This window comes from Ictidomys tridecemlineatus, chromosome 3 (genome assembly GCF_052094955.1).
Source record: "Ictidomys tridecemlineatus isolate mIctTri1 chromosome 3, mIctTri1.hap1, whole genome shotgun sequence".
Classification (NCBI taxonomy): Eukaryota; Metazoa; Chordata; class Mammalia; order Rodentia; family Sciuridae; genus Ictidomys; species Ictidomys tridecemlineatus.
Window position 1 is genome coordinate 5,394,220 of NC_135479.1, and position 27,345 is coordinate 5,421,564.

Genomic DNA, 27,345 nt, shown 5'->3' on the forward strand with positions numbered 1-27,345 from the left:
CGCGACGTCCTGGGACTGCTCTTAGAGCCCAGCCGGCGCTAGAGCTGCGGACACTGTCGCTTCTGCCAGCACCACTCCTGCCTCGTCTCCGACACCGGCCGACACCATGAACCCGGACCTGCGCAGGGAGCGGGCCGCCGCCACCTTCAACCCCGAGCTGATCACACACATCCTGGACGGCAGCCCCGAGAAAACCCGGCGCCGTCGAGAGATCGGTGAGGGCGGCGGGCCGGCCTCCGTTCTCTCGCAAGCAAGGCTGAGACCCCCTCGAAGAGGAGTCGGTGGCGCTGAGGGGCTTCGGGAGAGCCGAGACTCCCACTTGGAGGGACGGCCCGTGACAGGGGTTGGGGGTCTCGCCCTTCCCGAGCTGTGCTTGCGATTCAGACCTGCAGTCCATGAAGGAGGGGGGATTTCGCTGGGGGCGCGGTGGCGCACGCCTGTAATCCCAGCTACCCGGGAGGCTCAGGCAGGAGGATCGCAAGTTCGAGGGCAGCCTCAGCAATTTAGCAAGACCCGGCCTCAATTTTTTCTTTTAAAAAGGGCCGTGGTGCTGCTCAGTGTCAGACCGACCTTGGGTTCAATCCCCTGTACCGGGGGCGGGGCTTGGGGAAGAAATGTCTATCTTCCTCTTGATGTCCTTTAACTCCCTTGTAGAGAACCTGATCATGAACGACCCAGACTTCCAGCATGAAGACTATAACTTCCTCACTCGCAGCCAGCGTTACGAGGTGGCTGTCAAGAAGAGTGCTAGCATGGTGAAGAAGCTGAGGGAGTTTGGCATCGCAGATCCTGACGAAATCATGTGGTTTAAAAAGTAGGTATACCTTAGCACAGGGCAAGAACTGTTAGCCCAGACTTGACAGCTGCGGACTCTTTAAGCCTTTTATCATCGCACTTGGCATGTGAAGGCCCACACAGGCATAGTTTCGTGCCTATTGAAAGTTGAACCTGTGGAAAATAATGAGGTTACTTTTGTATCTAAGCTTTTTAGTGAGATGACATGTTTGTAGAATGCTGGTAATAAAAAGAGAGTTTTCATTCTCAAGAATTCAATCTCAAGAATCTTTTATTTTTCAAATTCTTTCACTAGCACCTCAATTTGGAGTGATTTAAATGCAGGAAGAGGTTGCTCTTTCTAAGAAGGAGACCTACTAAATTTCTGAGTTTGGAAAGGTTTTCAGTTGCGAAACCAAATGTTGGAAGTATTTTATTTTTAATAGCATTTTATTTTTATAAGATAGTGTAGTTCTTGAGTTTAAAATAATGGGAACTATGAGGATGGAAGAAGAACATTAGTCTAACCTCAGAGTGAATTTGAAGTATTCTAAGAACCTAGCATTGTTGAATCTAGTGACAGGTTTAAATGGTTGTCTTGTGCAGAAAAATCTGCCTTGGTCCCAGTGCTAGAGGAGAGTCTATCTTTTTCTCAGACCACCTGTTTTCATTGCACTTGCTTTGGTTTTTTAATTAGATAAAGAAATATGGGGCTGGGGTTGTAGCTCAGAGGTAGAGCACTTGCCTTGCATGCATGAGGTCCTGGGTTTCATCCTCAGCACCACGTAAAAATAAATAAATTAAAATAAAGATTGTGTCCATCTACAACTAAAAAATATATTTAAAAAAAAAAAGAAATATGGAGTTTGGGGCTTAACCTAAATTAACACTCCAGTATCAGATTGTTTTGGTCTATAGCATCTCTTACATGTCTCATTTATTTCTGAACATCTTCTTTTTTAAGTTTCTGTGTTTTAGAGGAACTCCAATATTTTCATCAGTAAAGATTAAATTTGGGGCTGGGAGTGTAGCTCATGGTAGAGGCTTGCCTAGCATATGCACAAGACCCTGGGTTCAATCCACAACACTGCATAAAAATAAGTGAAAAATCTGAGTGCAGTGGTGCATACCTGTAATCCCAGTGACTTGGGAGACTGAGGCAGGAGGATTGCAAGTTCAAAGCCAGCCTCCATAATTTAGCGAGGCCATAAGTAGCTTAGTGAAACCTTGTCTCAAAATAAAATAATACCTGGGGGTGCAGCTTAGTAGTTAAGTACCCCTCGGTTCAGTCCCTGGTACCAAAAAATAAATAAGTAAGTTAAATATTGTGAATGTTGTATTTTCAAGAATGAAGATATACCACCCCCCAAAACCAAAATCCTAACATTTTCTCTGATATGCAGATGCTGATTCATAATGGAGTGGGGGTAAGGAAGAATACAATTACTTTAGATTTCATAATGGGATGAGGGGAGAGGAGGAGTTATGGGGGAATGAATGATAGTAGAATGAATCAAGACATAATTATCCTATGTACATATATAACTATATGATCAGTGGGATTCTACATCATGTATAACCAGAAGAATGAGAAGTTACACCCTGCTATATATGATATATCAAAATGCATTCTGTCATGTATAACTAATTAAAAAAAAGGATTATATATAAAAACATGAAGATATATGAAACATGTTACAAGTTCTACCTTTGTGTAGTAATGCTCCCCTATACTACTTTCTCTAAGGCATTTAGCATCAATTTTCAACTTGGCTTAGTTATTATGAAGATGAAATCACCTACTCTGGCCCTTAACACTTTGCTCAGAACTCCATTCAATTTGTTTTTCAAAATTTTTTATTTCTGGTAACACAAATTGGAGTATTCACCAATTGCCAGTTATTCATTTTTGTTTCTGAGGTTTGTGACTCATGGCTGTGAGGATATTGAGGGAGAGTAAATTCTAAATTGTTACCAAATGACCTGAGTTGAGTTTGTAAACTTTTAAAAATTAGTTAAGATTGTGCACCTCTGTAATCCCAGCTCATGCCTATAATCCCAGAGGCTCAAGAGACTGAGGCAGGAGGACTAACTAGTTTGAGGCCACTCTCAGACTCTGTCTCAAAATAAAAAGGGCAGGAAATGGAGTTCAGTGGTAAAATGCTCCTGGGTTCAATCGCCAGAACCAAAAAAGAATAGAAATTTGGGGTAGTTTAGTTTTTTAAGTGGTTGATGCAGCCACTTTCAGAATTGGTGTACATTATAACTTGGTAGTTTGTGGTGTGTAACCAAACATAAGTGAAGTTACAGGAACTAGAATAAAGTTTTTGTGTTGGCTAAAGAGCCTGTGGACTCCAGTCAGCTTTTTTTGTGTATCACTTTTCACCTGAATTGAATTATTAAAGTATCAACTTTAACAACCCTTTGGTATCCTCCTAGTGTCCCTAGGCTATGACAGGGAGATCTTAATTAGATTGGAAATTAGTTTTGGCAGTTACTGCCTGAGATCAAATAAGCCAGAGCATATAATCCAATCAATATGATAAACTCAACAGTTGTGACCAATGTTTTGGTTTGCCACTAAAAAAAATGTGAGTGGGGGCTGTGTAGCTCAGTGGCAAAGTGCTTGCCTAGTATGTGTGAAACACTGGGTTTGATCCTTAGCACCACATAAAAACAAAATAAGGGCGTTCTGTCCATGTTGCCAGTTAACTATGACATACCATTAGTTGTGAGATATATTGGATTTCTTAAATGCTAAAATGAGGGGGAGGGCACTAGAATTAATGAAATACAGTAATATTTCTGGGGACTTGGGGCACTTATTTGTCTCATTTACATCCATTTCTCTTATCACAAAATAAAACTTAAAGAGCCTATTTTGAAACTGACTTAATATTGGTAAAATACTTTAAGATTTTCCAATTTCAACAAAGAACTATTTCCTCTAGGCTTTGCTGCTTGGAGAAATGTTTTGCTAATCTTTCCTGTAACTTTGTCTTTATGCTGTTTGCTATGAAAAGAAAACTGTAAAATATTCTTAAGAGTTATCTAATGAGGATCAGTTTTTTGTTAACCTTCCTAGGTTTTCAAAGCTGGTTTCCCGTGGCTGTGGGTGCTCAGCATCTGTGAAGGCCTGAGTTCACCCTAGCACCCCAGAAATAAAAATAAAGAATTAATTAAAGCTGGCTCCTTAAAAACCATTGTCAGATGGAATTAAACATCATTTAACACACTCAGTTTTTAAGTTGTTTTTCAGTACTGAGAATTGAACTCAGGGGTGCTCTAATATTCCCTAGCCCCACCCCCTTTTTTTTTCTATTGTGCTGGAGATGGGACTCAGGGCCCTGTGCATGCTGGGCAAGAGCTCTACCACTATGCTATATCCCCAGCCCCACATTTTGTTCTTGAGTTGAATTTTATTTTATTTTATTTTATTTTTTAGAGAGAGAGAGGGGGATTTTAATATTTATTTTTTCAGTTTTTGGCGGACACAACATTGTTGTTTGTATGTGGTGCTGAGGATCGAACCCGGGCCGCACGCATGCCAGGCGAGCGCTCTACCGCTTGAGCCACATCCCCGGCCCTTGAGTTGAAATTTAAATGCCTAGAAACAAAAACATATTTATTTATTTATTTATTTATTTATTTATTTTTAAGAGAGAGTGAAAGAGGGGGGGGAGAGAGAGAGAGAGAATTTTTAATATTTTTTAGTTCTCGGTGGACACAACATCTTTGTTGGTATGTGGTGCTGAGGATCGAACCCGGGCCGCATGCATGCCAGGCGAGCGCGCTACCGCTTGAGCCACATCCCCAGCCCACAAAAACATATTTATTAAGAATGAAAATATTTCAGTTTTATTTTGTATCCCGTATTTTTTATTTTCTCGAATTATTTTGCATTAATGTCATTTTTAAATTTTTTAATATATTTTTAGTTGTATCTTTATTTTATTTATCTTTATTAATTTATTTACCTTTATCTTTATTAAATAATATCTTTATTTTATTTATTTATGTATTTATTTATTTATTTTTTTAAAGAGAGAGTGAGAGAGGAGAGAGAGAGAGAGAGAGAGAGAGAGAGAGAGAGAATTTTTAATATTTATTTTTTAGTTCTCGGCAGACACAACATCTTTGTTGGTATGTGGTGCTGAGGATCGAACCTGGGCCGCACGCAAGGCAGGCGAGCGCGCTACCGCTTGAGCCACATCCCCAGCCCATTATTTATTTATTTTTATGTGGTGCTGAGGATCGAACCCAGGACCTCACACGCCCTAGGCAAGCACTCTATCGCTGAGCCACCACCCCAGCCCCCGTTAGTATCATTTTCAGAGTACTTTACTAAATTATTTGGCCTTTTTGGTTCTCTCATGGAATGTGAGTGCCTTAATAGTTTTACCCAAATTACCATGCCACTTTTTTGTCTTCTCTTTCCTTTTTTTTTGGAGCTGAGGATTTAATTCAGAGACATTTTACCACTGAGCCACATCCCCAATCTTTTTATTTAATTTTTTTTTTTGAGGGGGTGCTGGGGATCTAGCCCAGGGCCTTGTGCATGCAAGGCAAGCACTCTACCAACTGAGCTATAGCCCCAGCCCTATTTTTTTAAATTTTGAGACGAGGTCTTGCTAAGTGCTGAGGCTGGCTTCCCTAGTTGCTGGGATTACAGATGTGTGCCATGGGTGCCTGGCTCTTCTCTCTTTTTTTCTTGTGGTATTGGGAAGGAACCCAGGACCTTTCAAGTGCTAAGCATGTATTCTACCATTAAGCTACATCCCCTGCACTTTTTAAATTTTATTTTAAGCTGGGCTTAGTAGGTTGTTCAGGTTGACTTTGAATTTGTTGTAATCCTGTACTGGCTTCCTAAGTAGGTAGAATCTCAGGCATGTACCACCATGTCCAGCTACTGCTTTTATTTCTCAGACATTCTATATGATTGTTTCTTTATATATTTATGAAAGGAAATGGGAAGGGTATAATTACTGGTTGGTTTTAGAGGTAGAATGCTTGAGATGTGGTATATTGTCCGCATTATGGAACTTGCGTAATAAAGGGGTAAACTGCTGCTTAACTAGAGTACTTAGAAATAAACTTCCCTGTTCTTAATCCTCATCCTCCTATTTTCCTCCAATGTTTGGGCTAAAAGGCTTTGTTGTTGTTTGTTTCTCTATTTGCCTATTAAGACGTTGGCTAGCCAGTCATTTCTTGGATATTTGGCAGTGTTTATCCCTAGCATTCCTGAAATGTGATTTTCTACCCTAAGCTTATGACTGAAACCATTGATGCAGAGAAAACATTTTTTACTGATGCTAACCAGCAACCTCTATTCACTTTTACACAACTTTGGGTACATTCCTTCTAGTGGGATCTGTAAGAATTATAACAGATCACTGGTTAAATAGAAGTATTAGTATCTAGTCAGGTGAGGTAGCACATTTTTGTAATCCCAGTGACTTGGGAGGCTGAGGCAGGAAAATTGCAGCCTCAGCAACTTAGCAAGGCCCTAGCATCTTAGTGAGACCCTGCCTCAAAATATAAGGAATGGGTATGTGACTCAGCAGCAGAGCACTCTAGGGTTTAATTGCCAGTACCTAAAAGTAGTAGTAATAATAATAATAATAATAATATCTAAGAGCATCTATCCAGAGAGTGGTTGATTTCTAATTGGTTTATGATTTGAATAATATAGAAAACAATCAGATAATTTGAACAGTATTTACTTAGAAAATAGAAAAATAAGAGGGTATTTTGTGTTTGCGGTTGCTTCTGTTAAGGAAGTAGGATGGCTTCAGGGCTTCCCTAGAGTGGACCGGCAGCTTACTCTTTGATGCCTTGTTCATACTCTGTTCCTGGACAGGCTGAGATATACTGCCCTCCTAGTCATTCATTGAGAACACATGAAGATCAGTAAGATAATATGTATTTTGTATTTTAAGCTCTTAGGATGTGTCAAAGTACAAAATACACCCCTAGAAAATCTACAAGACATCATAACCAAAACATACTAGTATGTGTAATTTGTATTTTGACTATTTCATGGATTTGTATTATGAGAAGATAGATGAGGGCTGAATTCAGTGTGATGTAAAGTTCCCTTAATCTGGGGTAATATTCATTGGCCTTTGGGTAAGTTTTTAACCTGTACACATGACCTATTACCCATCCATGAACCCTGGGGACTTTTAGACATCTTTAATTCTGTTCTGGAATATACATTTACTCTCTGGTATATTTGCTTAGATCATTTTGGGAAAGATAGTTTAAATTATTCTTAAGATCTTTTGTTAACAGTTCTGCAAATCAGTGTTCTATGGAGTTTCTTTTGATGTTCAAAACAAACTAGTAAAACCTGAAAGTAATGCAAAAACAAATAAAACTAAAAAAAAAAAAGTTCAACCCATCAAACCATCGAATAACACCAACAAAACCAATTGTTTGGGATTTAGTGTAGAATTTAAAAAGGAATTCTGGGGTCTGGGTGTGTGTGTGGCTCTTGTTAAGTCTTTGCTTAGCATAGTGAGGCCCTAGCTTCAATCCCTAGCACCAGAATTATGACCCTGAAATTATCAGAGGGAGAGAGAGATACCACCAGTTCCTTATGTTGACTTTTTAGGTAATAAAATAGTAAAATTGACATTTAATTTAATAAGAAAGGGATTTCAGTTTTCCTGACTTTCATCCTAAGGGATAAGGTTGTTAGGATTGGTTGATAGGGATGCAGTTTCTAGAGTAAGGCTGAGATCCTTTTCTTTTCTCTCCTGTAGACTACAATTGGTCAATTTTGTGGAACCTGTGGGCCTCAATTACTCCATGTTTATTCCTACCTTGCTGAATCAGGGCACCACTGCTCAGCAAGAGAAATGGCTGCACTCATCTAAAGGACTCCAGATAATTGGCACCTACGCCCAGACGGAAATGGGTCACGGTTAGTCCACATCTGAGGGTCCGCGGGTAATCCACCTCAGGACTTCACTTAAAAGTGACTCCTGCCATTTTATTTTAATTTTTTTCTGCTGCTAGATGTTTTGGATTTTATTTTTAAATTGTTACTTAAAAATTTGGCTTCTCTTTTTCTCCTAGGTTATTTATTTTCCCCTAAGTTGGCCCAAAACTCTGGCCTGTTTACATCCTTCAGTGTTATTTCTTAAAACCTTTTATCATTGTCCTGTGAACAAGTGCTAAGCAGTTTGGAAAGCTGTGGTTTAAAGGTATCAAAGCACACTGTTATGTTGGTGCATTTATTAAAAACTTTGGAAATTCTTCAGAGGGTTAGTAATATTTGGAATATGTCTCTCTGCTTTAAGAAAATTAGATGTGGATTTTAATGGATATAGGGTGATGGCAGGTAAACGTCTTACTCTTCCGTTGATCAGTAGCAACCCTGTAGTTAGGAGAAAAATTGCATAGTTCTCTTTATCTGACTTCAACAGTCTTTACAAATATTTTTCCATACATATCTGTGGACCCTGTATTGCCAGTAATTCTTAAATTGTTCCTAAATGCCTGACTACTTTCAGTAATCTGAAAAGTAGTCATCTTAATATGAAATAGGTTCATTTCATAGATAAAGCCATTGGCAGGTTTGAGTGTTTTGAATTTGAGCCTGCTCAGTCTCATCTCACTGTGAAAATGGAAGGGAAGGTGGAAGGGCTGTAAGAATCAGGAAAACTTAACTTTGTGTTTAATTTTTAATTGGCTACTCTTTGATTTATGAATTGGTTTAAGGAAAGTGTTAGTTATCAGAATACCTCCATGGGGACTGCAGATTCTGTTCACATTACAAGCTCCTTACTAAACACTCAAGACGTTGATGTCAGGATACCAATCCTGAAATTAGAATCAAAGATTTCCTGAGGAAAGAAAGATAACATTCTTTATACAGTCTTCCTCTCTCTGAGAGAGAGAGAGAAAGAGAGAGAGAGAGAGAGAGTGTGTGTGTGTGTCCGTGCATGCATGAATGCTTGTAATCTTGAAGTAGCTTTGTGGTACAAACCCTTTTTTTGTTTTCATATATATCACTTTAGCATTTAATTGACTTAATAGCATCCTTCATAAGTGACATAAGATGTGAAATATCCTGAGGCTAATGGGTCTCTCTTTCTCTAATTGGTTTACTACTTCTGCCTCTACAAAGTGCATTGCAAATGTGTATTTGCCCTAAATTTCAAAGAGAGGGAGAAAGAAATGAAGACTTGAACTTCACTGATTTGAGAACAGAAATTGGGCTAAGATTCTATGTTGTTCTATTTACATTTGCTACATTTTCTTTCCTATATTGCTTCCAAATAAGTATTTTCTTATGTTTAAACAGATTTTGTATTAATCTCTGTAGTTTACTTTAGAATAGTGTTGTGAGATTAAGTTTTGTTTCTTGCTGGGATGTTATTAATTTATATTGATGTTTTATGTTGACTTCTGCCCCGACTTCTATTCTTTTCTAAGTAAACCAGTTACTTTGTTGGTTAATTTGTATCACAGGACAGTATTACCTCATATAGAGTAGGTAAGCCTAGCATGGTGGTTCACACCTGTGTCTTGGAGGTTGAGGAAGTGTACCCTGGGCTCAATCCCCACTACCAAAAACAAGCAAGCAATAAAAAGTTTGTCAGCATCAGGGAGGTGGCAGTCTAGTTACCTGCAGAAAGACTTCATTACCACTTTATCTCTTCTCCCACAGCATGTCCTCCCTCTTCTAAAAACATGCCAGAAAACTCGAACACACTTGTTCTGTGGGATTGTGAGTCTTAATTAAAGGCTGAGGCCAGAACCAAGGGGGCTGTCTTACCTGGGGTTCTGGGATTGAAGGGACGGCCTGTGGAAGTTGGTCCAGCATTACCATTCTGACCACACATATATCTTTAGACCACAAGTGGGTAGTATGTTTTTTAAAAAAAAAAAAAAATTATATATATATATATATAAATTTTTTATTTGTTCTAATTAGTTATACATGATTGTAGGATGCATTTTGACATAAATGGAATATAACATCATTCTTCTGGTTCTGCATGGTATAGAATTACGCCTCATGTCATATATGCACGAAGGGTAATAATGTCTGATTCATTCTACTGGTATATTAGTTCTTCATTGATCTCTTCATGGGGATTCTTTTTGCCTTCTTTTCTTTTCTTTTAAAGAGAGAGAGAATTTTAATATTTATTCTTTAGTTCTCAGCGGACACAACATCTTTGTTTGTATGTGGTGCTGAGGATGGAACCCGGGCCGCAGGAATGCCAGGCGAGCGCGCTACCGCTTGAGCCACGTCCCCAGCCCTGTTAATACTTTTTTCATGACTTTTTTTTTTTTTCCCCCATGGTATTGGGGGGATTGAATTCAGGGCCTTGTACCTGGTAGGCAAGCACTGACACTGAGGTACATCCCCAGCTCTTTTAATTTCATTTGGGGATAGGGTCTTGCTAGGTTGCCTAAGTTGTCTTGCTAAATTGGCCTCTAGCTTGCAATCCTTCTTAATCCTCCTGAGTAGCTGAGATTACAGGTGCATGTCATCATGCCTGGCTTATTGATACTTAAATATTAAATAAAGCACCTTTTTTCCTTTGAAAGTAAAGACCAGTAGTGAACTTGATTTTTGTAAGTCACTACTCTTTCCTTGCCTTTTCACTACTTTCTCTCCACATGCTAGATAACTCTTCTGTTCTCTTTTTCCCAAATGATTCTCTTTTTGTTGATTCTATGAGATTTTTTCCTCTGGGTATTTAGGTCATTCCAATTTCCCCACCATTATTGATAATAATATAAACTTTATAAAGATCTATATTCTATGCTGGGGATATAATTCAGTGGTAGAGTGCCTGGGTTTGATTGCCAGCACCACACATGCAAAACAGTATTCTTTGGAGTTTTATCTTTGGAATATCTTTCTCAGAAATGAATTACTGCTTTGAAGGGAATGAACATTTTCTAGTTTTTATTGCATGCATAGTTTGAGACTTTTCCTAAAACAACAGAACAATGTACAGTATATATTTTTTTAAATATTTGTTTTTTAGTTGTAGGTGGACACAGTGTCTTTATTTTACTTATGTGATGCTGAGGATCAAACCCAGTGCCTCATGCATGGTAGGCAAGTGCTCTACCTCTGAGCTACAACCCCAGCCTGATTTACCATATCTTTAGCAACTTCTTTTTAAAAATTTTTTAGTTATAGATGGACACAATATTTATTTTTATGTGGTGCTGAGGGTTGAACCCTGGTCCCACCCGTTCTACCACTGAGCCACAATCCCAGCCCTCATTGCTGTTTTTTAATATAGTTTTAAATCTGATAGGATAAGGCTCCTATTTTTACCTCAAAATACATGTTTGAGTAAAAAAGAAATAACATTTATTTGGTCTTTTGTTGTTGTTGTTTGGTACTGGACATTGAACACAGGTGCACTTAATCACTGAGCCATATCTCCAGCCCTTTTTATTTTTTATTTTGAAACAGATTCTCACTAATTTGTTAGGGCCTTGCTAAATTGCTGAGACTGGCTTTGAACTTACGATCTCCTGCCTCAGTCTTCCAAGCCACTGGGATTACAGGTGTGTGCTACTGCACCTGGCAAGTATTGTTTTTTTTCTTAAATATAAATCTTATAATATCCTGAGTTAAGTTGCTTAACAAATTTCCATATTTTGTTATTTAAAAAAATTTTTTTATTAGTTGTAGTTGAACACACTACCTTCATTTATTTAATTATTTATTTATTTTTATGGGAGTGCTGAGGATCGAACCCAGTGCCTCATACATGCCAGGCACTCTACTGCTGAGCCACAACCTGTATTTTGTTATTTTATATAAATTGTCTTTCTCTTTTCATTCATTTCCATATGAATGAACCTAATGAATAAGAATTCAGTAGATTTTTTTTTCCACTCTGTTTGTAGCCTTAAAGATTTTCTCAGTTAATTATTTGCTGTATTTTGTTGTTTTTGTTGATTTCAGAATTATAATCATGCTATCCATAGAGATGCTATTTTTATTTTTTTCGTGTATTAAGCTATTTTCCTCTTAGTATTGGTTTTCATCCTGGTAGCTTGTAGGAGAGACCTGGAAAGGCAGTTTGGTATACGGTGTAAAAAGAACTGACTCTAGTGCTTCTCTCAGTATAATCATGGTACTTTGTTGTTTTTTGTTTTCTCATTTCTTGTATTATTGGAGATTGAATCCACACTTCATGCATGAGCACTGTACCACTGAGCTATACTCCCTTCCAACTCTTTTAAAATTTTGTTTTGAGACAGTGTCTCGATATAAGTTGCCCACACTGGCCTTGGACTTGTTATTCTCCTGCTTTAGCTTCTTAAATAGCTGGGATTACAGCGATGCACCACCAACCTCAGCTGGTGTTTTTTAATTTTATGATAAATTAGTTAAGAGAAATATGTAATCATCATACCAAATCAACTTTTTACAACAAATACTTGGTTTGAGTCAAAAAACCCATCACTTTCTCCTTGTAGCATTTCTAAATTTTATCTACTTCTGAATCATATTTTAATGAGAAACATTTTTTAATCAAAAGTGTTCTTCAGTTTCTGATTGTAGTAGTTGTACCCGCTGCCTTACATGTATTCCATGGTGGCCCTCGGTGCTCAGTGTTACTCCATAGCACACCACACAGGTGCACCCCTTGAGTCTGATGAGGGCTCCCTTGTGGCCTTGCCTTCACCAAGAATCACTGATTTCTAGTAACACAAAATAGCCTCCCATGACAATACTGAAAGGCTGCTCCCAGGTTTCAGTGCCAGTGGAAGGAGCTAAGTTGCTTAATAAAATTTCAATATTTTGTTACTTTTATACAAAATATTTTTCTCTTTTTTGGGGTTTCATATGAATGATCCTAATAGATAAGAATTCAATTGATTTTCCTCTCACCCAACTTATAGCCCTTCTCCCATACTGGGGATTGAACCCAGGGATGCTTTAGCACTGAGCTATATCCAGGCTTTTTTTATTTTTTGAGACAGAGTCTCACCTAAGTTGCTGAGGCTTGCCTCAAACTTACAGTCCTCCTGCCTCACCCTCCCACGTCGCTAGGATATTTATTGGTGTGTGCCACACATTCTTTGATTTTTATGTGGTTGGTTAGCTAAAAGCCCATCTACTTGATTGCAAGTCATTGATCAGGCTTTGTCTGAGCAATGGGACCTCATTATTTTCCTACTTACCTTAGAACAAACTGAGAAATTTAAAACCTGAAACATTGTATAAGCTCATTTCTAAGATAATTAAGTAGAATAATAGCTACAATATATAGTTGATTAATTGGGAGCTGGAGATGAAACAGAATGCTAGTGACTTGAAGCACACAGAGGCATATAGAACTGTTCCTAATCTTAGAAAGAAATCTGAGACACAAACTTTTAAGTGGAACAAAATGACCACAGAAGTGATTTAAGACTAAAACCAAGATGTTTATAATCATTGGTGATAATTCCTGAATAATCATAATGGAACGCTTGTTATGCATGGACCTGTAATTTGTGATTATTGTAGTCTGCACTAGAAATTGCATGTCTTTTTGATTATTGAAATTATTGGGATGAAGAGCACTGTCAATTTTTGTATTAATTTGTATTTCAGGTTGGCCAAAATATCCCAACCTAGAAGCATTATTAAAATTGCATCTAGGAAAAACTTGAGTGGGGAGGAATCATATTGTTACTCTGAAGGAATTGCAGTTTTCTCCTGTTTCTCTTCCATCAGAGTAGTCTCATTCTACTTAAATTCTCCATTCCATACAACCTTTTCAAATTTTTTGTTAACTTTGATTTAATTGCTGGACTGGAGTGGTACCTTGTACATGTGGCTTTGTGCAGCATGGACTTGGGGATTGGCATCTGTCCCTACTATACTCCTTGCCAACTTAAGAAAGGTGGTGATTGCCTGCGAGTTGTGAAGTAATACAGAAAGCAGCAGTGCTCCCATCCTTGTGAAGTGCACATGATTAATTCATACTCACCCAAGGTTTTTTTTTTTTCCCCTCCTTCCCTCACTCTATCTGTTCAAATTGATGGTTCTTTCACACCTGATGATGCTTCTTTCAAATGCCCGTCCTTGGTATTTCTCCGAAGCTTTGTGCACCGAGGGCGACCTGAGCCTTTGGATCTTCACTTGGGCATGTTCCTACCCACCTTGCTTCACCAGGCCACTGCGGAACAGCAGGAGCGTTTCTTCATGCCTGCCTGGAATTTGGAGATCACTGGCACTTATGCCCAGACAGAGATGGGTCATGGTACAGTGTGTTCAGTCTACCTTCTGGGTGGGGTGGGCTCCTGCTAGCTGGGCAGGTATGGAGTGCCCATCTCCTGTTAGGAATGGCACATCAGCCAACTATGAGCTATTTAAAAGAGCTCCTTCTGCAGAGTCCAGGTTTGATTTGGTCATGGAAATTAAAGAAAGTGATGTTATCATAGTGATTTTCTGATTAATTTTTTTATGGTTCCCATTCAAAAGGTCAAGAATGACAAATTAAGCCTTATTTACCAAATGATTTTTCAAGTTCATTCATGTTGTATAGAATCTACACATAGAATTTGAACCCATGTATTTTCTTTGTTACTGTCTGATTACTGCTGATACCCTAATGTACCTTTGCAGATCCCAGAAGTACATATTTAAATGTATGTATGTTCTTTGGCTTGCATGAGGGAAATGAGTAGCTTAGTATAATGAAAATTTGCAACATTTTATGCCTTGAAGTTATTTATATTTTGATTCAGTAAATCCAGAAAAGTTCTGAAGGTGGCTTGACCAGAAAAATTAAAAGATAAGCCGTACTTTCAGGCTGTTGGCTTCAGACTTGGTATATAGCACCTTTCTTTATTTTCCACCCTCATCTGCCCTGCTTCATGAACCTAAATGGGGCTAAAGGTAGTAGCTGTTCCTCTTATTTGTTCTGAATTGGTGTCTCTTTTGCCATTTATTTAGTTCTTCCTACTTTTTTTCTGCTCTGAGATTTCAGGAAACCTACTGTATTGCCTCTTAATTCCTTAATTCTGTAAAGTTGCCTTTTACTACTCAGTGCTGAATAGTAGTTTACAGGATTTTATAAGAGGCACAGCAAAATAATTTAGTACCTTGTGCATTTGAAAACATTTTGTCTTTATATGTTCTGTTTAGTATATTTTTGTTTTTTTCTGTTAAAGTTTCTTTGGTGAAAGGAATATAAGTGCCTGGGTTCTTGATTCCCCTACAGGGGAAGACTTAATTGCACGTAAACTAGCCATTTCTGTTACTTGAAAATTTTGAAATATTTTATAGTTTAAGCATTCAGTGAGATCTGGCATTATCCAAGTAGTTTGGTAGAAGGTCCTCCGAATTTGCTTAGTAGAGTTTAATTAGAGTGTCACCAGGGACATTTTTCTATGGTTCTTTTCAAGAATTTTAGCTTTTTTTTTTTTTTGGTGGTACTGGGGATCGAACCCAGGGTCTTGTGCATGTGAGGCAAGCACTCTATCAACTAAGCTATATCCCCAGTCCACAATTTTAGCATATTTGTATTAGACTTTAAAACACAAGTTCCCATCGTATCTTTAGTAAAACATGAAACTAAGAACCCTTCCCCTGTCGTACTTGTGACCCAGCTAGGATTTTAAAAGTCTCTTTAAGGCCTTTTTCTTCAATGACTATACCTTTTTAAGTTCTTATTTTCCATCCTAGCAATTATTCTGAAATAGATTATCAATTTACAAAAAAAAAAACTTTAGCTAAAGTCTGTTCCTGTCACTTATTATCTCATTTTCAGTAATAAGTAGCTCCAGGATGTTGAAGTGGTGTGGTAAACACAGTACACATCGTGGAAATTTGCACAATTGAAACTCAGAGATGGATTTAAAAGGACAGTAACCTTCCCTGGTAGGATCATACATTACAATCTTAGGAAAATATAATTCCAAGCTTCCTTTGCATTTTCTTTTGGTTGGTCTAAAGAAATGTTACAGATTAACTAAATCAGATGTAAAAATGGAACATGCATGATATATACCTTTTCAGCCTATGGAAAACTGTCTGATAGAAAGGGAAATTAATTATCAACCATTTGTACTCATCTTACAAATATAGTGTTGTTAGGGTTTGCTTTTCTCTGAGATACTAGAGCTATGAACTGGGCAAGAAGTTTTACCCTGCACCACTATTTTTACACATGTTTATCCAAAGGAAATGTAATTTATTTCCATAGGAACTCATCTTCGAGGCTTGGAAACCACTGCCACGTATGACCCCAAAACCCAAGAGTTCATTCTCAACAGTCCTACGGTGACCTCCATTAAGTGGTGGCCTGGTGGGCGTAAGTGAATTTTTTAGCATTTATTGGATATTTTGAAGATTTGTATTGAGATTATATGTGCAATGTAGACCTTACGTGAGAATATAATTTTGAAATGCAGAAAAAAAATTTAAGTCTTTAAACTATTCATAACTTCCTTTCGTGTTACATATTATATATATTTATACATCTTAGCACAGAAATGACTATTATGCTATTTTTCTTAGTTTTTCATCAAATGTTCCCACATATTACAATACTTTCCATCATCATCATTTAAAGTAACTTAATATTGGGCTGGGGTTGTAGCTCAGCAGTAGAGTGCTCACCTAGCTCATGTGAGGCCCTGGGTTCAATCCTCAGCACCATATAAAAATAAATAAATATATATATCGTATCTTTACGTAAAACATGAAACTAATGTCCAGCTACAACTAAAAAAAAATATTAAAAAATAAATAAAGTAACATAACATTATCTTACCAAACATTTGAGTATTTTTAAAATTTTTATTATACATATATTTTTTTTTATTTTTTTATTTTTTTAAGTACTGGAAGTTGAACTGAGGGATGCTTTACCATGAAGCCACATCCCCAGTTCTTTTTATTTCTTTAAATTTTGAAACAGGGTCTTGCTAAGTTGTTGAGGTTGGCTTTAAACTTGGGATCCTCCTGCTTCAGCCCCTTAGCTGTTTTTAGTATTTTTCATTCTAAATTATTGTCTTGGGATGTATAGGTCAGATGGCATCAATGGTTGAAGGATTTTATTATTCACATTATTTTTACTATGTGACATTATATTTTGATATGAAAAAAACTAGAATGCAAAAGAATGAATATTATCTCTGGAAGTGCTAGCCAGAGGCCACCCTACCCCACAGGAGATTGTACAGTGGTGGGAGGGTTTTTTTTAAAATCTCCGCTTCTCGGTGTGGTAGCCACCTACCACATACAGGTTTTGGGCAGTTGAAATAAGGGTAACTAGGGAACTGAAACTTTTATTTAATTTTAGAATTAATTAATTAATTAATTTTACATTTGTAGTTATAAATAGACACAATACCCTTTAGTTTATCATGTGGTACTGAGGATTGAACCCAGCATCTCATGTGTGCTAAGCAAGCCCTCTACCACTGAGCTACAAACCCAGAAAAGAAGTAATTTAAATTAACATTATGATGGTTATCCTAAAATTTTCTTTATGTAAATACGTGAGAAATAAGTAGAATAAAGCTGTTTTTATTTTTGTTTTAATTTTTTTTTAGAGAGAGAATTTTTTAATATTTATTTTTTCGGTGGACACAACATCTTTATTTTATTTTTATGTGGTGCTGAGGATCAAACCCAGTGCCCTACGCATGCCAGGTGAGCGTGCTACCGCTTGAGCCATGTCCCCAGCCCCATAAAGCTGTTTTTATTTATTTATTTTTTTTAAGAGAGAGAGGATTTTTTTTTTTTTTAATATTTATTTTTTAGTTTTCGGCGGACACAACATCTTTGTTTGTATGTGGTGCTGAGGACCGAACCTAGGCTGCACGCATGCCAAGCGAGTACACTACCGCTTGAGCCACATCCCTAGCCCCCATAAAGCTGTTTTTAAATGAAGAATTGCTTTGCCAAAATTTAATAAATTTTAATAACTGAACTTAAGTGACTTCTTTCTGAAAACTAGTTGGAAGACTGTCTTTAAAAAGGCTGTCTAAGGCTGGGGCACTTGCCTAGCATGTGTGAGGCACTGAGTTTGATCCTCAGCAGCACATACAAATAAATAAAATAAAAGTCCATCAACAACTAAAAAATATTTTTAAAAATGGGGGCTGTCTAGACAACTTGCTCTGGCTTATGTTAATTTAACACACTGTTGTCCACTCTTCTGTTTGTACCTTTTAAAAATATAAGAGCATCTGCCTGCTCACTGTCTCCTGTTCTCTTTGATATTGCAGTCGGGAAGACTTCAAATCATGCTATAGTTCTTGCCCAACTCTTCACTCAGGGGAAGTGCTATGGATTACATGCCTTCATCGTACCTATTCGTGAAATTGGGACCCACAAGCCCTTGCCAGGTAAGGAATGTTCATTGGATGTCAAGGTGAAAATTAAACTGAGCACTTGCCTTGCAAAAAGGGTAGGCACAACTAAACAGGAGGCAGGAAGTTGCATTAGGGATTCAAGAATCTCATGTCTTTCTGTCATCTGCTGTAGGTATTACTGTTGGAGACATTGGCCCCAAATTTGGTTATGAAGAGATGGACAATGGCTACCTAAAGATGGACAACTATCGTATTCCCAGAGAAAATATGCTGATGAAATATGCCCAGGTATATTTAGCTAGAAAACAGGGCCCAGGATGCCCAGATGGGGGTCTAATGGCTACTGATAACCATTGGTAACCATGGGCTAGAATAATATGTTTTTATAAGGTGATGATGTTTTTATTTTTGATGCTTCTTTTATTGAGGCAGTGAAATCAGGAGCAGTTGACAGGGGTGAAGAACATAACCTAGTTTTTAAACTCTGGTTCTCAAACTTTTACATGCTTTAGAATGATCCAGAGGACTGGTTAAAACGCAGGCCTTACCCCCAGAATTTCTGGTTTAGTGAGTCAGTGTAGGCACTGAGGTGTACTATTTCAGACAAGTTTCTTGGTCATTGCTGATGCTGCTGTTCCAGGAACGTCACTTGGAGAACCATTAAACTACCACTGGGCTCACAGAAGGAAGCATCAGTTCCATATTGTTCTTCCAGGTGAAACCTGATGGCACATATGTGAAACCTCTGAGTGACAAGCTGACCTATGGGACCATGGTGTTCGTCAGGTCCTTCCTTGTGGGAGAAGCAGCTCGGTCTCTGTCCAAGGCCTGCACCATTGCCATCCGCTACAGCGCTGTGAGGCATCAGTCTGAAATCAAGCCAGGGTGAGGATAGCATCTGAGATGGTGTAGTACTGATATTGAGATATCAGAATTAAATATGAGTAGAGAAGATTCATTAGCTGTGAAAAATTAGCTAGGGTGGCTGGGCACAATGGCCCATAGCTATATTCGCAATTACACAGGAGGCTGAGGCAGGAGGATTGCAAGTTTAAGGCCAGCCTGGGCAACTTAGTAAGACCCTGCATGAGACCTTGGACTCAGTCCCCAATACAAACAACAACAACAAAAATATAGAGTGGCAGTGTACTAGGCCTTTTACTTAGTATCTAGACTACCTTGTTTTGAGAGGAAAGATGAGAATAACCATCTTACTGCTGCCCCCCACCTTAGGGCTGGGTATCTGACCCAAGGTGTCAAGCATTTTAAGCCAGATTTTACCACTGAACTATATCTTGAGCCCGCCTTATTATTTTTTAGCCTTCCAAGTAAATAGAAATGATGTTATTTGAAGTATTATAAAGGACATGTTCAAAACACTGAAATCAGTATGAAAGTAAGTAATGTAACCATTACTGATAATGGTTACAAGTTGTATATAATGGAAGTAGCATTAAACTTGATTCCCTTAAGAATAAAGAAACTGAAGCTGGAGAGTATAGCTCAGTGGTAGAGCACTTGCCCAGCATGTATGAGACCCTGGGTTTGAACCCCAGGGCTTCAGAAAGAGTCCAATGAGAGCTGGGTGTGGTGGCACATGCCTATAATCTCAGTAGCTCAGGATGCTAAGGCAGGAGGTTCATGAATTCAAAGCCAGCCTCAGCAACTCAGTGAGACTCTAAGCAACTCAGTGAGACCCTGTCTCTAAATAAAATACTAAAAAGGGCTGGGGATATGGCTCAGTGGTCAACTGCCCTTGAGTTCGTTCCTCAGTACAAAAAAAAAAAAAAAAAGGCCAATAAGAGCAGACCTTGGGGCTGGGGTTGTGGCACAGTGGTAGAGCGCTTGCCTTGCACATGTGAGGCCCTGGGTTCGATCCTCAGCACCACATAAAAATAAATAACAAAATAAAGATATAAGAAAATTTTAAAAAGAGAGAGCAGACCTTTATTAATTCTTAACACTTCAGAATATTTATCTCTATGTATTTGGTCTTCTCCAAGATTGTGGTCAAAATAGCTGATTCACCATATGGAATGCTGGACCTTGTTGGCATCCCGTTCCTTTTATGAGGTTATTTAGCTTTGGTTTTGTTTGTTGCCCAAGAAGCGTGGTTTCCTTAGTCATACTGAAAAGACTAGGATGGATGGGACTTTTGCACTTATAAGATTTTGTCCACCTGTGGTGGTACAGAAAAGAAGCTAAGGGCATGGTCTACAGAACCAAAGAAACTAGATTTAAGTTGAGGATCTGCCACTCATTAGCTGTGTGACTTCTGATTCTTAACCTGTTTCTTAAGTGTAAAATGAAGATAATGACAGCTATTTTGCAGGGTCTTTATGAGGATAAATAAGTGATTCAAGAGTGCTTAGACCAGAACCTAGCACATGGCAATTTCTGATTAAGCATTTATTTATTACTTTTTTTCTTTGTCTATGTAATTTAGTGAACCAGAACCACAGATTTTGGATTTTCAAACCCAGCAGTATAAACTCTTTCCACTTCTGGCCACTGCCTATGCCTTCCAGTTTGTAGGCGCATACATGAAGGAAACCTACCATCGGATTAACGAGGGCATCGGCCAGGGAGATCTGAGTGAGCTGCCTGAGGTACATGTTGAGTCTCATTTACTAGTGGGTGCCCTTCCATTTCACATTTTTTTTTAAAACAACTGTGTTTATTTGTTTGTTTGTTTGTTTCTTGGTGCTGGAGATTGAACCCAGGGCCTTGTACATGCAAGGCAAGCACTCTACCAACTGAGCTATATCCCCAGCCTCTGTTTCACATTTGCCTGTTGGGAAATGTCCAGAAGAAACTACACGGGTATTTTCTGAAAAGAATGACGTATTCTTGGTACTTTAACTGATTGAAAGTGGGTCAGATACAAAGATGATTTTAACTTTTTGGGTTTTGTTTTTAAGTATCATAAGTATTGAACCACAGTGGTCATTTGTCAGTCAAGGGAACATAAAAAGGGGTGACTTTTGCTAAGTCAAATGTTCAGAAGTGAGTGTGAGAGTGTTATTAATTCAGGCTGGTCAGCTGACTGCTGCTTCACTTAATTTGGAGAGCAGCTGATGGGTTAGAGAAAGGTGTGTGTTATCTCATTGGAACACAGACACTGAGCACCATAGGTGTTCTTACGGACTGTGCTTGTCCCCCAGCTTCATGCCCTCACTGCTGGGCTTAAAGCTTTCACCACCTGGACGGCAAACGCTGCTATTGAAGAGTGTCGGATGGCTTGTGGTGGTCATGGCTATTCTCATAGCAGTGGTATTCCAAATATTTATGTCACTTTCACCCCAGCCTGTACCTTCGAAGGAGAAAACACTGTCATGATGCTACAGACAGCCAGGTGAGAACTGAATTCACGATGTCTCCTATTGGTTTGAGTCCTTTCCATGGGTTCCTGTTGCCATGCTTTCTCATGCATGTGCGTGTATATTTGTTTGCAAAAGACATAGTTTGGCACCTGTCTTGACTCACTGTTTTTATCTGTGGTCAGTCTAGCAGGTCTGAAATACCTGTCACGTGGTGCAGTCTGTTTCAGGAGTGGGGTTACTAAAAGTACATGTACTGGTGATTATAGGTTCTTGATGAAAAGCTATGACCACGTGCACTCAGGAGAGCTGGTGTGTGGCATGGTGTCCTATTTGAATGACCTGCCCAGTCAGCGCATCCAGCCACAGCAAGTGGCAGTCTGGCCAACTGTGGTGGATATCAACAGTCCAGACAGCCTGACAGAAGCATACAAGCTTCGTGCAGCCAGGTGAGCTCACCCTTGGAAGCTCAAAGACCCAGCTGTGGGGTCTTCTGGGCAGGGTAGATTAGAGAAGGCATGAGTACTGTGGATCATTTCCTCAGCTCTCCACTTTTCCTTCATTTCCTTAATAGACTAGTGGACATTGCTGCAAAAAATCTTCGAAATGAAATGAGTCACAGGAAAAGCAAGGAGGTAGCATGGAACCTAACTTCTGTTGACCTTGTTCGAGCAAGTGAGGTCAGTAGTAGTTCTCTCCCCTCCCTCTGCCCACCCCACTTTTCTTTATAGGCCTGGTTGCTGTGTATTGGGGTCTTCCCCAAGGTCCCCACACACTGTTTTCTTTTTTATCTAGGCACATTGCCACTATGTGGTAGTTAAGCTCTTTTCTGAAAAACTCCTCAAAATTCAAGATAAATCCATCCAAGCTGTTTTAAGGAACCTATGTCTTTTGTATTGTCTGTATGGAATAAGTCAGAAGGCAGGGGATTTCCTTCAGGTAAGAATTCTTTAAGTAGACAAATAATTATTATCTATTATAGTTTTTTGTATATAAACCTCTGTCTACATACATATTTTTATGTATTTATTTTGGTTTACTTTAGGGGAACATCATGACAGGGTCTCAGATTACCCAAGTGAATCAGCGTATAATGGAGTTGCTCACTATAATTCGCCCCAATGCTGTTGCTTTGGTTGATGCATTTGATTTTAAGGATGTGACGCTGGGCTCTGTTCTTGGCCGTTACGATGGGAATGTGTATGAAAACTTGTTTGAGTGGGCCAAGAAATCCCCACTGAACCAAACAGAGGTAAGAAACACATTCTTTCTGCCTTCTGAAGTTCTTCATTTATTTTTTTGTAGGGCTAGAGATGGAACCCAGGGTCTCATGCATACTAGCAAGGCAAGCACTAGGTCACTGAGACACACTCCCAGCCCACTGAAGTTCTTTTTTTCAGTATGAGGTAGAAAAGGCCTCTGGAAAGCCCAAAAGCACTGTGGCCACTTTATTTGAGCAACAGATTCAGAAAGGAACTGGTTTACTCCCACAATAAACAGAGTTTTAATTTCCTTGAATATTTAATAACTAATTGAACACTTTATTTTGAGACAGAATCTTGCTAAATTGCCAAGAACTTACAATCCTTCTGTCTTGGCCTTCCGAGTCCATATCTGCTCAATTTGACTCAGGTTTTTTTTTTTCTTCCTAATTTGAATCTGAATCCAAATGAAGCCCAGATAACTTCTCATTAAAAGTAGGCTATTTACATGGCAATATGGCAAGGTTGTAACAATATTTCTCCCCTCTCCTTTCTCTACAGGTCCATGAATCTTACTACAAGCACCTGAAGCCACTGCAGTCCAAGCTCTGAAGTGTGAGAAGGACAAGTTACGGTGGCTCCAGAAAGCAGCTGTGTGCATCTCTCTCTCCTACCCAAGGCACACATCTGTGCAGAATCTTTATCACATTCATATAGCTGTAGAACGAATGATAAATTGGCCCTTTTTCTCTTTTTATAAATGAAGAAAATAATGAACAGATTTCAGAGATTAAATTGAAAAAAGGATGCGTTCTAAGTGCAATTAACACTGAAAGAGACTTCTCAAGCATTCAGAAAAAACTAAAGAAATGGCAGTGTGACTTCCATTTGTAATGCTGCTGATCCCCATTAGGTCATGACTTTTGATAATTAGAATTTATCTACTAAGTACTTAATTATTTTTTGAATTTTAATTGCTAATCACTGGAATCATGGGCTATTTAAGTGTGTTTAAGCAAAAGTACTTTTTAAGTGGGGCAGAATCCTTCCAAGCTTTCCTGCTAGATGACCTGTTGCTCCTACTAGGACTGGCTAAAAAGTAGGACTGAAGAAGTGGGATGGGGAAAGGAATAATAGGAAACCTAATGTGAGTGAATGTGTGCTTGGCACATTTCCTGTGTGCTTCTATCCTTTGCTGATGTGTTGCTCCCTTCTGACCCACATTAGCATTTCCAAGAGGCCTCTTTGAGAGAGGCCCTCTGCAGGCCCTTTGTCTTACTAGTTAAGAATTCATCACCACTGTAGGGATTTCTAACTATCATTCTAGGACTATGACTCTTTTTTGTCCTCAGCTTCTTGGGAAGGAATAGATAGCAAAGTTATTTCTATATATGACATTTGGGCATTGCTGGGGCCTCAATCAGTGTGTTCATCTTCTCCCTCCCTCCCTTCCTCTTGCATTCCTCTGAAAGAGGTACTGAAGAAGGGAGGAAAACATTCCTTAGTAGAGTACATATAGGCAGAATCTGCATGCAGCTGTGGCACTGCTATAGTTTTGGTGACCTTATTAACTAGATTTCCTGGGACAATCCAGATTTTGTGTTCTGTCTTCTAGGCATAAGCCATTAAAATACTTGGAGACTACTAAGTGTTTGGCATTAGAAAAATAAATGAAAATTTCACTTAGGTCACCACTTATACCCAGAAAAACCCTTTGATACAAACCATGTGTTCTGATTTTTGTTTAGAAAATATAATTGAAACGACTAAAGAGTAAATGAAAATTCCATAGATTGTTTCCTATTATCTGGTTTTGTTGTATGTTTCAAGGAGCTTTATATGAGTTGCTAAATTGTTCTTCCAGTTGAAATCTAATTTGCACAATCATTCTGTATTTAAAGGTTAAACATATACCTTTTAATGAAATTTTTTTTTAAATCAATGTTAAAAAATATCACTTGATTTTTTTTTTTTCTTTTCTTTTTTCAATACTGGGTATTGAACACAGGGGCTCTCTACACTGAGCTACATTCCCAGCTCTTTTCATTTTTATTTTATTTTTAGGCAGTATCTTGCTAAATTGCTGAGGTTGGCCTCACTTGAAACCTCCTACCTCAGCCTCCCAAGTAACTGGGATTATAGGCATGGGCACTGTGCCAACCACTTAATCTTTTTTTTTTTTTTAAAAAAAAAAAGGCTTTTTGTGGTCCCTTACTCATGAAAAAGTTTCTAGGACAGTTTCTGATAATAAATTCAATGGAAACAATTTCCTTCTATGAACCTGACATAAAATTTGTCCCACGGGAGCTGGTAATATGAGTGAGACTTTTAGGTTACAACAGAAATACTGTCTATTGACACAGCCTTAATTTTTTCTCTCTGAGAACTGATAATAGTATTACGATTGAAGAGTTGCACTGTCACTCATTGGCTGTATATTGACAATTCAGATTCTGGAAAATTAAGAAATGAATTATATGACTCCATATTAACCTGTTAAATGTAGAATTGCCAGGCATGTTGCATTCCTATAATTCCAGCTACTGGGGAGGCTGAGGCAGGAGAATTGCAGGTTCATTTGCCCGAGAAACTTAGCAAGTTCCTGTCTTGCTAAGTTTTAAAAAAATATTTTTAAAAATAATAAAATGAAAAGGGCTGGGGATATAGCTCAGTGGAGGCACTTGCTTAGCATGTGCAAGGCCCTAGGTTCAATTCCTAGCAAACACAAAAAAGGAGTTAATTTCAGAATTAGTGTTAAAATGCTGTATTCACAGGTGAACATTTATAGGCAGCATTTTATGGTATCTGAACTGACCCACCTAATCCAGCTACATAGAGCTGGGATCAGTCTTAGCAGATTTCAGAGACTGTGGGCCCACAAAGTCATCTTCATTCAGCATCTTGAGTTTTATTTTAAAACTAAATATGACATTTGATACTAGTATTTTTCTTAATATTGGAATGTTTTTGTCTTGAACTTTGTGCAATGTAATCAAAGATTAAAAATGTAGTAAAATCTCTGATTTGTACTATTGAGGAAAAGCATGCCTTACAAATATGTTTAACTTATGAAGAAATTTTAAATGTAGGTTTGTAAGGTCCTGGTAACGCTAAGAATAAGCAAGAAAGGAACAATGACTGAACAAGTAGCAGATGTAAATGAATATTATTAATGAGATTTTTCTACTAGATAATACTAAACCTTTTTTAAAAATGAAATTTTGACGCTAACTAGATATTTGTTATTTTAAATGAATGGAAATTGAACTTCTTCCTCATTTATTGCCCCAATAGATGAATGCCAAGGTATTTCAATGTTTGGACATTAGTGACCTCCAAGCACAGTTGAGTCCTTGCTTTGGCATCACATATACTAAAATTGGAACTATATAAGTTAGTATGGCCCCTATGCAAGGACAACACAAACTTGTGAAGTGTTCCATACTTAAAAAAAAAAAAAAAAAAAAAAAGTTGGTCCCAAGCCTTTGTGGCCTTTAATCTTAAGGACATTTGCTTAATTATGATATTAATTATGTTCATATGATTTCAGGTTCCACATATCTGCAGGCATTTTATAGTTCCTAAAGCTAACATGTTAGGTCTTAATTCTTCATTATAATGCTTTGGAGAAATACAACTTTCCATCATCCTGGAATTCTCTGGGATCAGTAAGTCTTTGGACAATTGCTGCTCAGTTTCTCCCCCCCCCCCTTTTTCTGAGTTCTTCCCACCCATCTTATTAGGAAGGAAGTGAATTAGTTGCACATGGTCTGTAACACCAGTCAACTTTTATATATGTGGAGGGTATACCTGGAATTACAGATTGTCTTCAAGCAGTAACTATGCTTGGAAATTGAGCCTGAGACCAAGACTTGTTGATTCTTTTTAGATAAGTTTTGATGGTTTTCATGAAATGATGGAGTTGAAAATCAGCTAGCATTCAGTACTGAGTTCTTATATGATTAAAACAAATTACTCTAATTAAATTACTTCATTAAATTAAAATTGAAAAATTTTACAATTGTCCACACAAAATTTTTCAGTGCCTAGTCATGTGATCTATGATAGATAGTATGAATATATAATGAGTTTTGCTTTAGGGTTACAAACCACTTACTGATTGCAGATCCCAAGATTCAGGATGTTTTGTCTAATTTTTTTTCTAGTGCTAGGGATGAAACCCAGGACCTCACACATGTTGAACAAGTGCTCCACCACTGAGCTACTGCATCATCCCTTGTTTTGCCTTAAATTTAAGTGAGCCATTGATTGTCTTGGGACTGTAAGGACAATTAGGAGTAATTTCAAGAATTCTCAGTTAAAAAAAAAAGTTTTGGTACAATACTGTTGACTGTTTCATAAGATGATTTATAGGTAGCACATGTGTGGTTAACATAATATTCAGACTGTTGACTAATTTCCAGTAGCTATGGATTCAACTAAATGACTGGTTTAATCTTGGTTCCTACTTAATCTGCATTTAGCTGGAATTCGTACTCAACCCTGGCTTGACCATCCTGTGGGGGTGGGAGTGGGAATCATGGGATAGCAGTGACCCTCCAGTATTGCTTGATCTGAGAGTAAGCCAAACCACTACTCCTATTTTGCTTTGTGAAACTGAATAACCCTTAATAAAAAGCACAGACAAAAAGTTTTTGTCTTTTTTGTTGGGTTTCACTCTGGCTGCGCAACTTTGATCAATGAACAGGAAAGCCACAGTCACTTCCCTTCAAGCT

At 38.2% G+C, this 27,345-nt stretch overlaps 1 protein-coding gene across 3 annotated transcripts; it reads left to right on the plus strand.

Annotated features, from left to right (window-relative positions):
- The first annotated feature begins 78 nt into the window (after nt 1-78).
- Acox1 (acyl-CoA oxidase 1) lies at nt 79-27,260 on the plus strand. 3 transcript variants are annotated; one of them, XM_005332582.4, is made up of 14 exons: nt 79-215; nt 655-814; nt 7,542-7,702; nt 15,969-16,076; nt 18,001-18,120; nt 18,260-18,375; nt 18,803-18,972; nt 20,534-20,696; nt 21,252-21,442; nt 21,677-21,856; nt 21,982-22,087; nt 22,203-22,346; nt 22,453-22,659; nt 23,171-27,260. In XM_005332582.4, exons 1-14 carry the CDS (start codon nt 107-109, stop codon nt 23,219-23,221), a joined length of 1,986 nt encoding a protein of 661 aa, XP_005332639.2. In that variant the 5' UTR covers nt 79-106; the 3' UTR covers nt 23,222-27,260. The 3 variants fall into 3 exon arrangements, with proteins under 3 accessions (XP_005332639.2, XP_005332638.2, XP_077897774.1); XM_005332581.5 differs by lacking the exon at nt 7,542-7,702 and adding an exon at nt 13,861-14,021; XM_078041648.1 differs by lacking the exons at nt 79-215; nt 655-814 and adding an exon at nt 13,861-14,021 and having other exon boundaries at nt 7,575-7,702.
- Nucleotides 27,261-27,345: the final 85 nt, after the last annotated feature.

Excerpts from the sequence above, each read along its gene's own strand:
- Acox1 (XM_005332582.4), top strand. The coding sequence starts at position 107 with ATGAACCCGGACCTGCGCAGGGAGCGGGCCGCCGCCACCTTCAACCCC. Across the intron at positions 18,121-18,259 it reads GACCCACAAGCCCTTGCCAG|GTATTACTGTTGGAGACATT; the intron begins GTAAGGAATGTT and ends CATCTGCTGTAG. Across the intron at positions 22,660-23,170 it reads CCCCACTGAACCAAACAGAG|GTCCATGAATCTTACTACAA; the intron begins GTAAGAAACACA and ends CTTTCTCTACAG.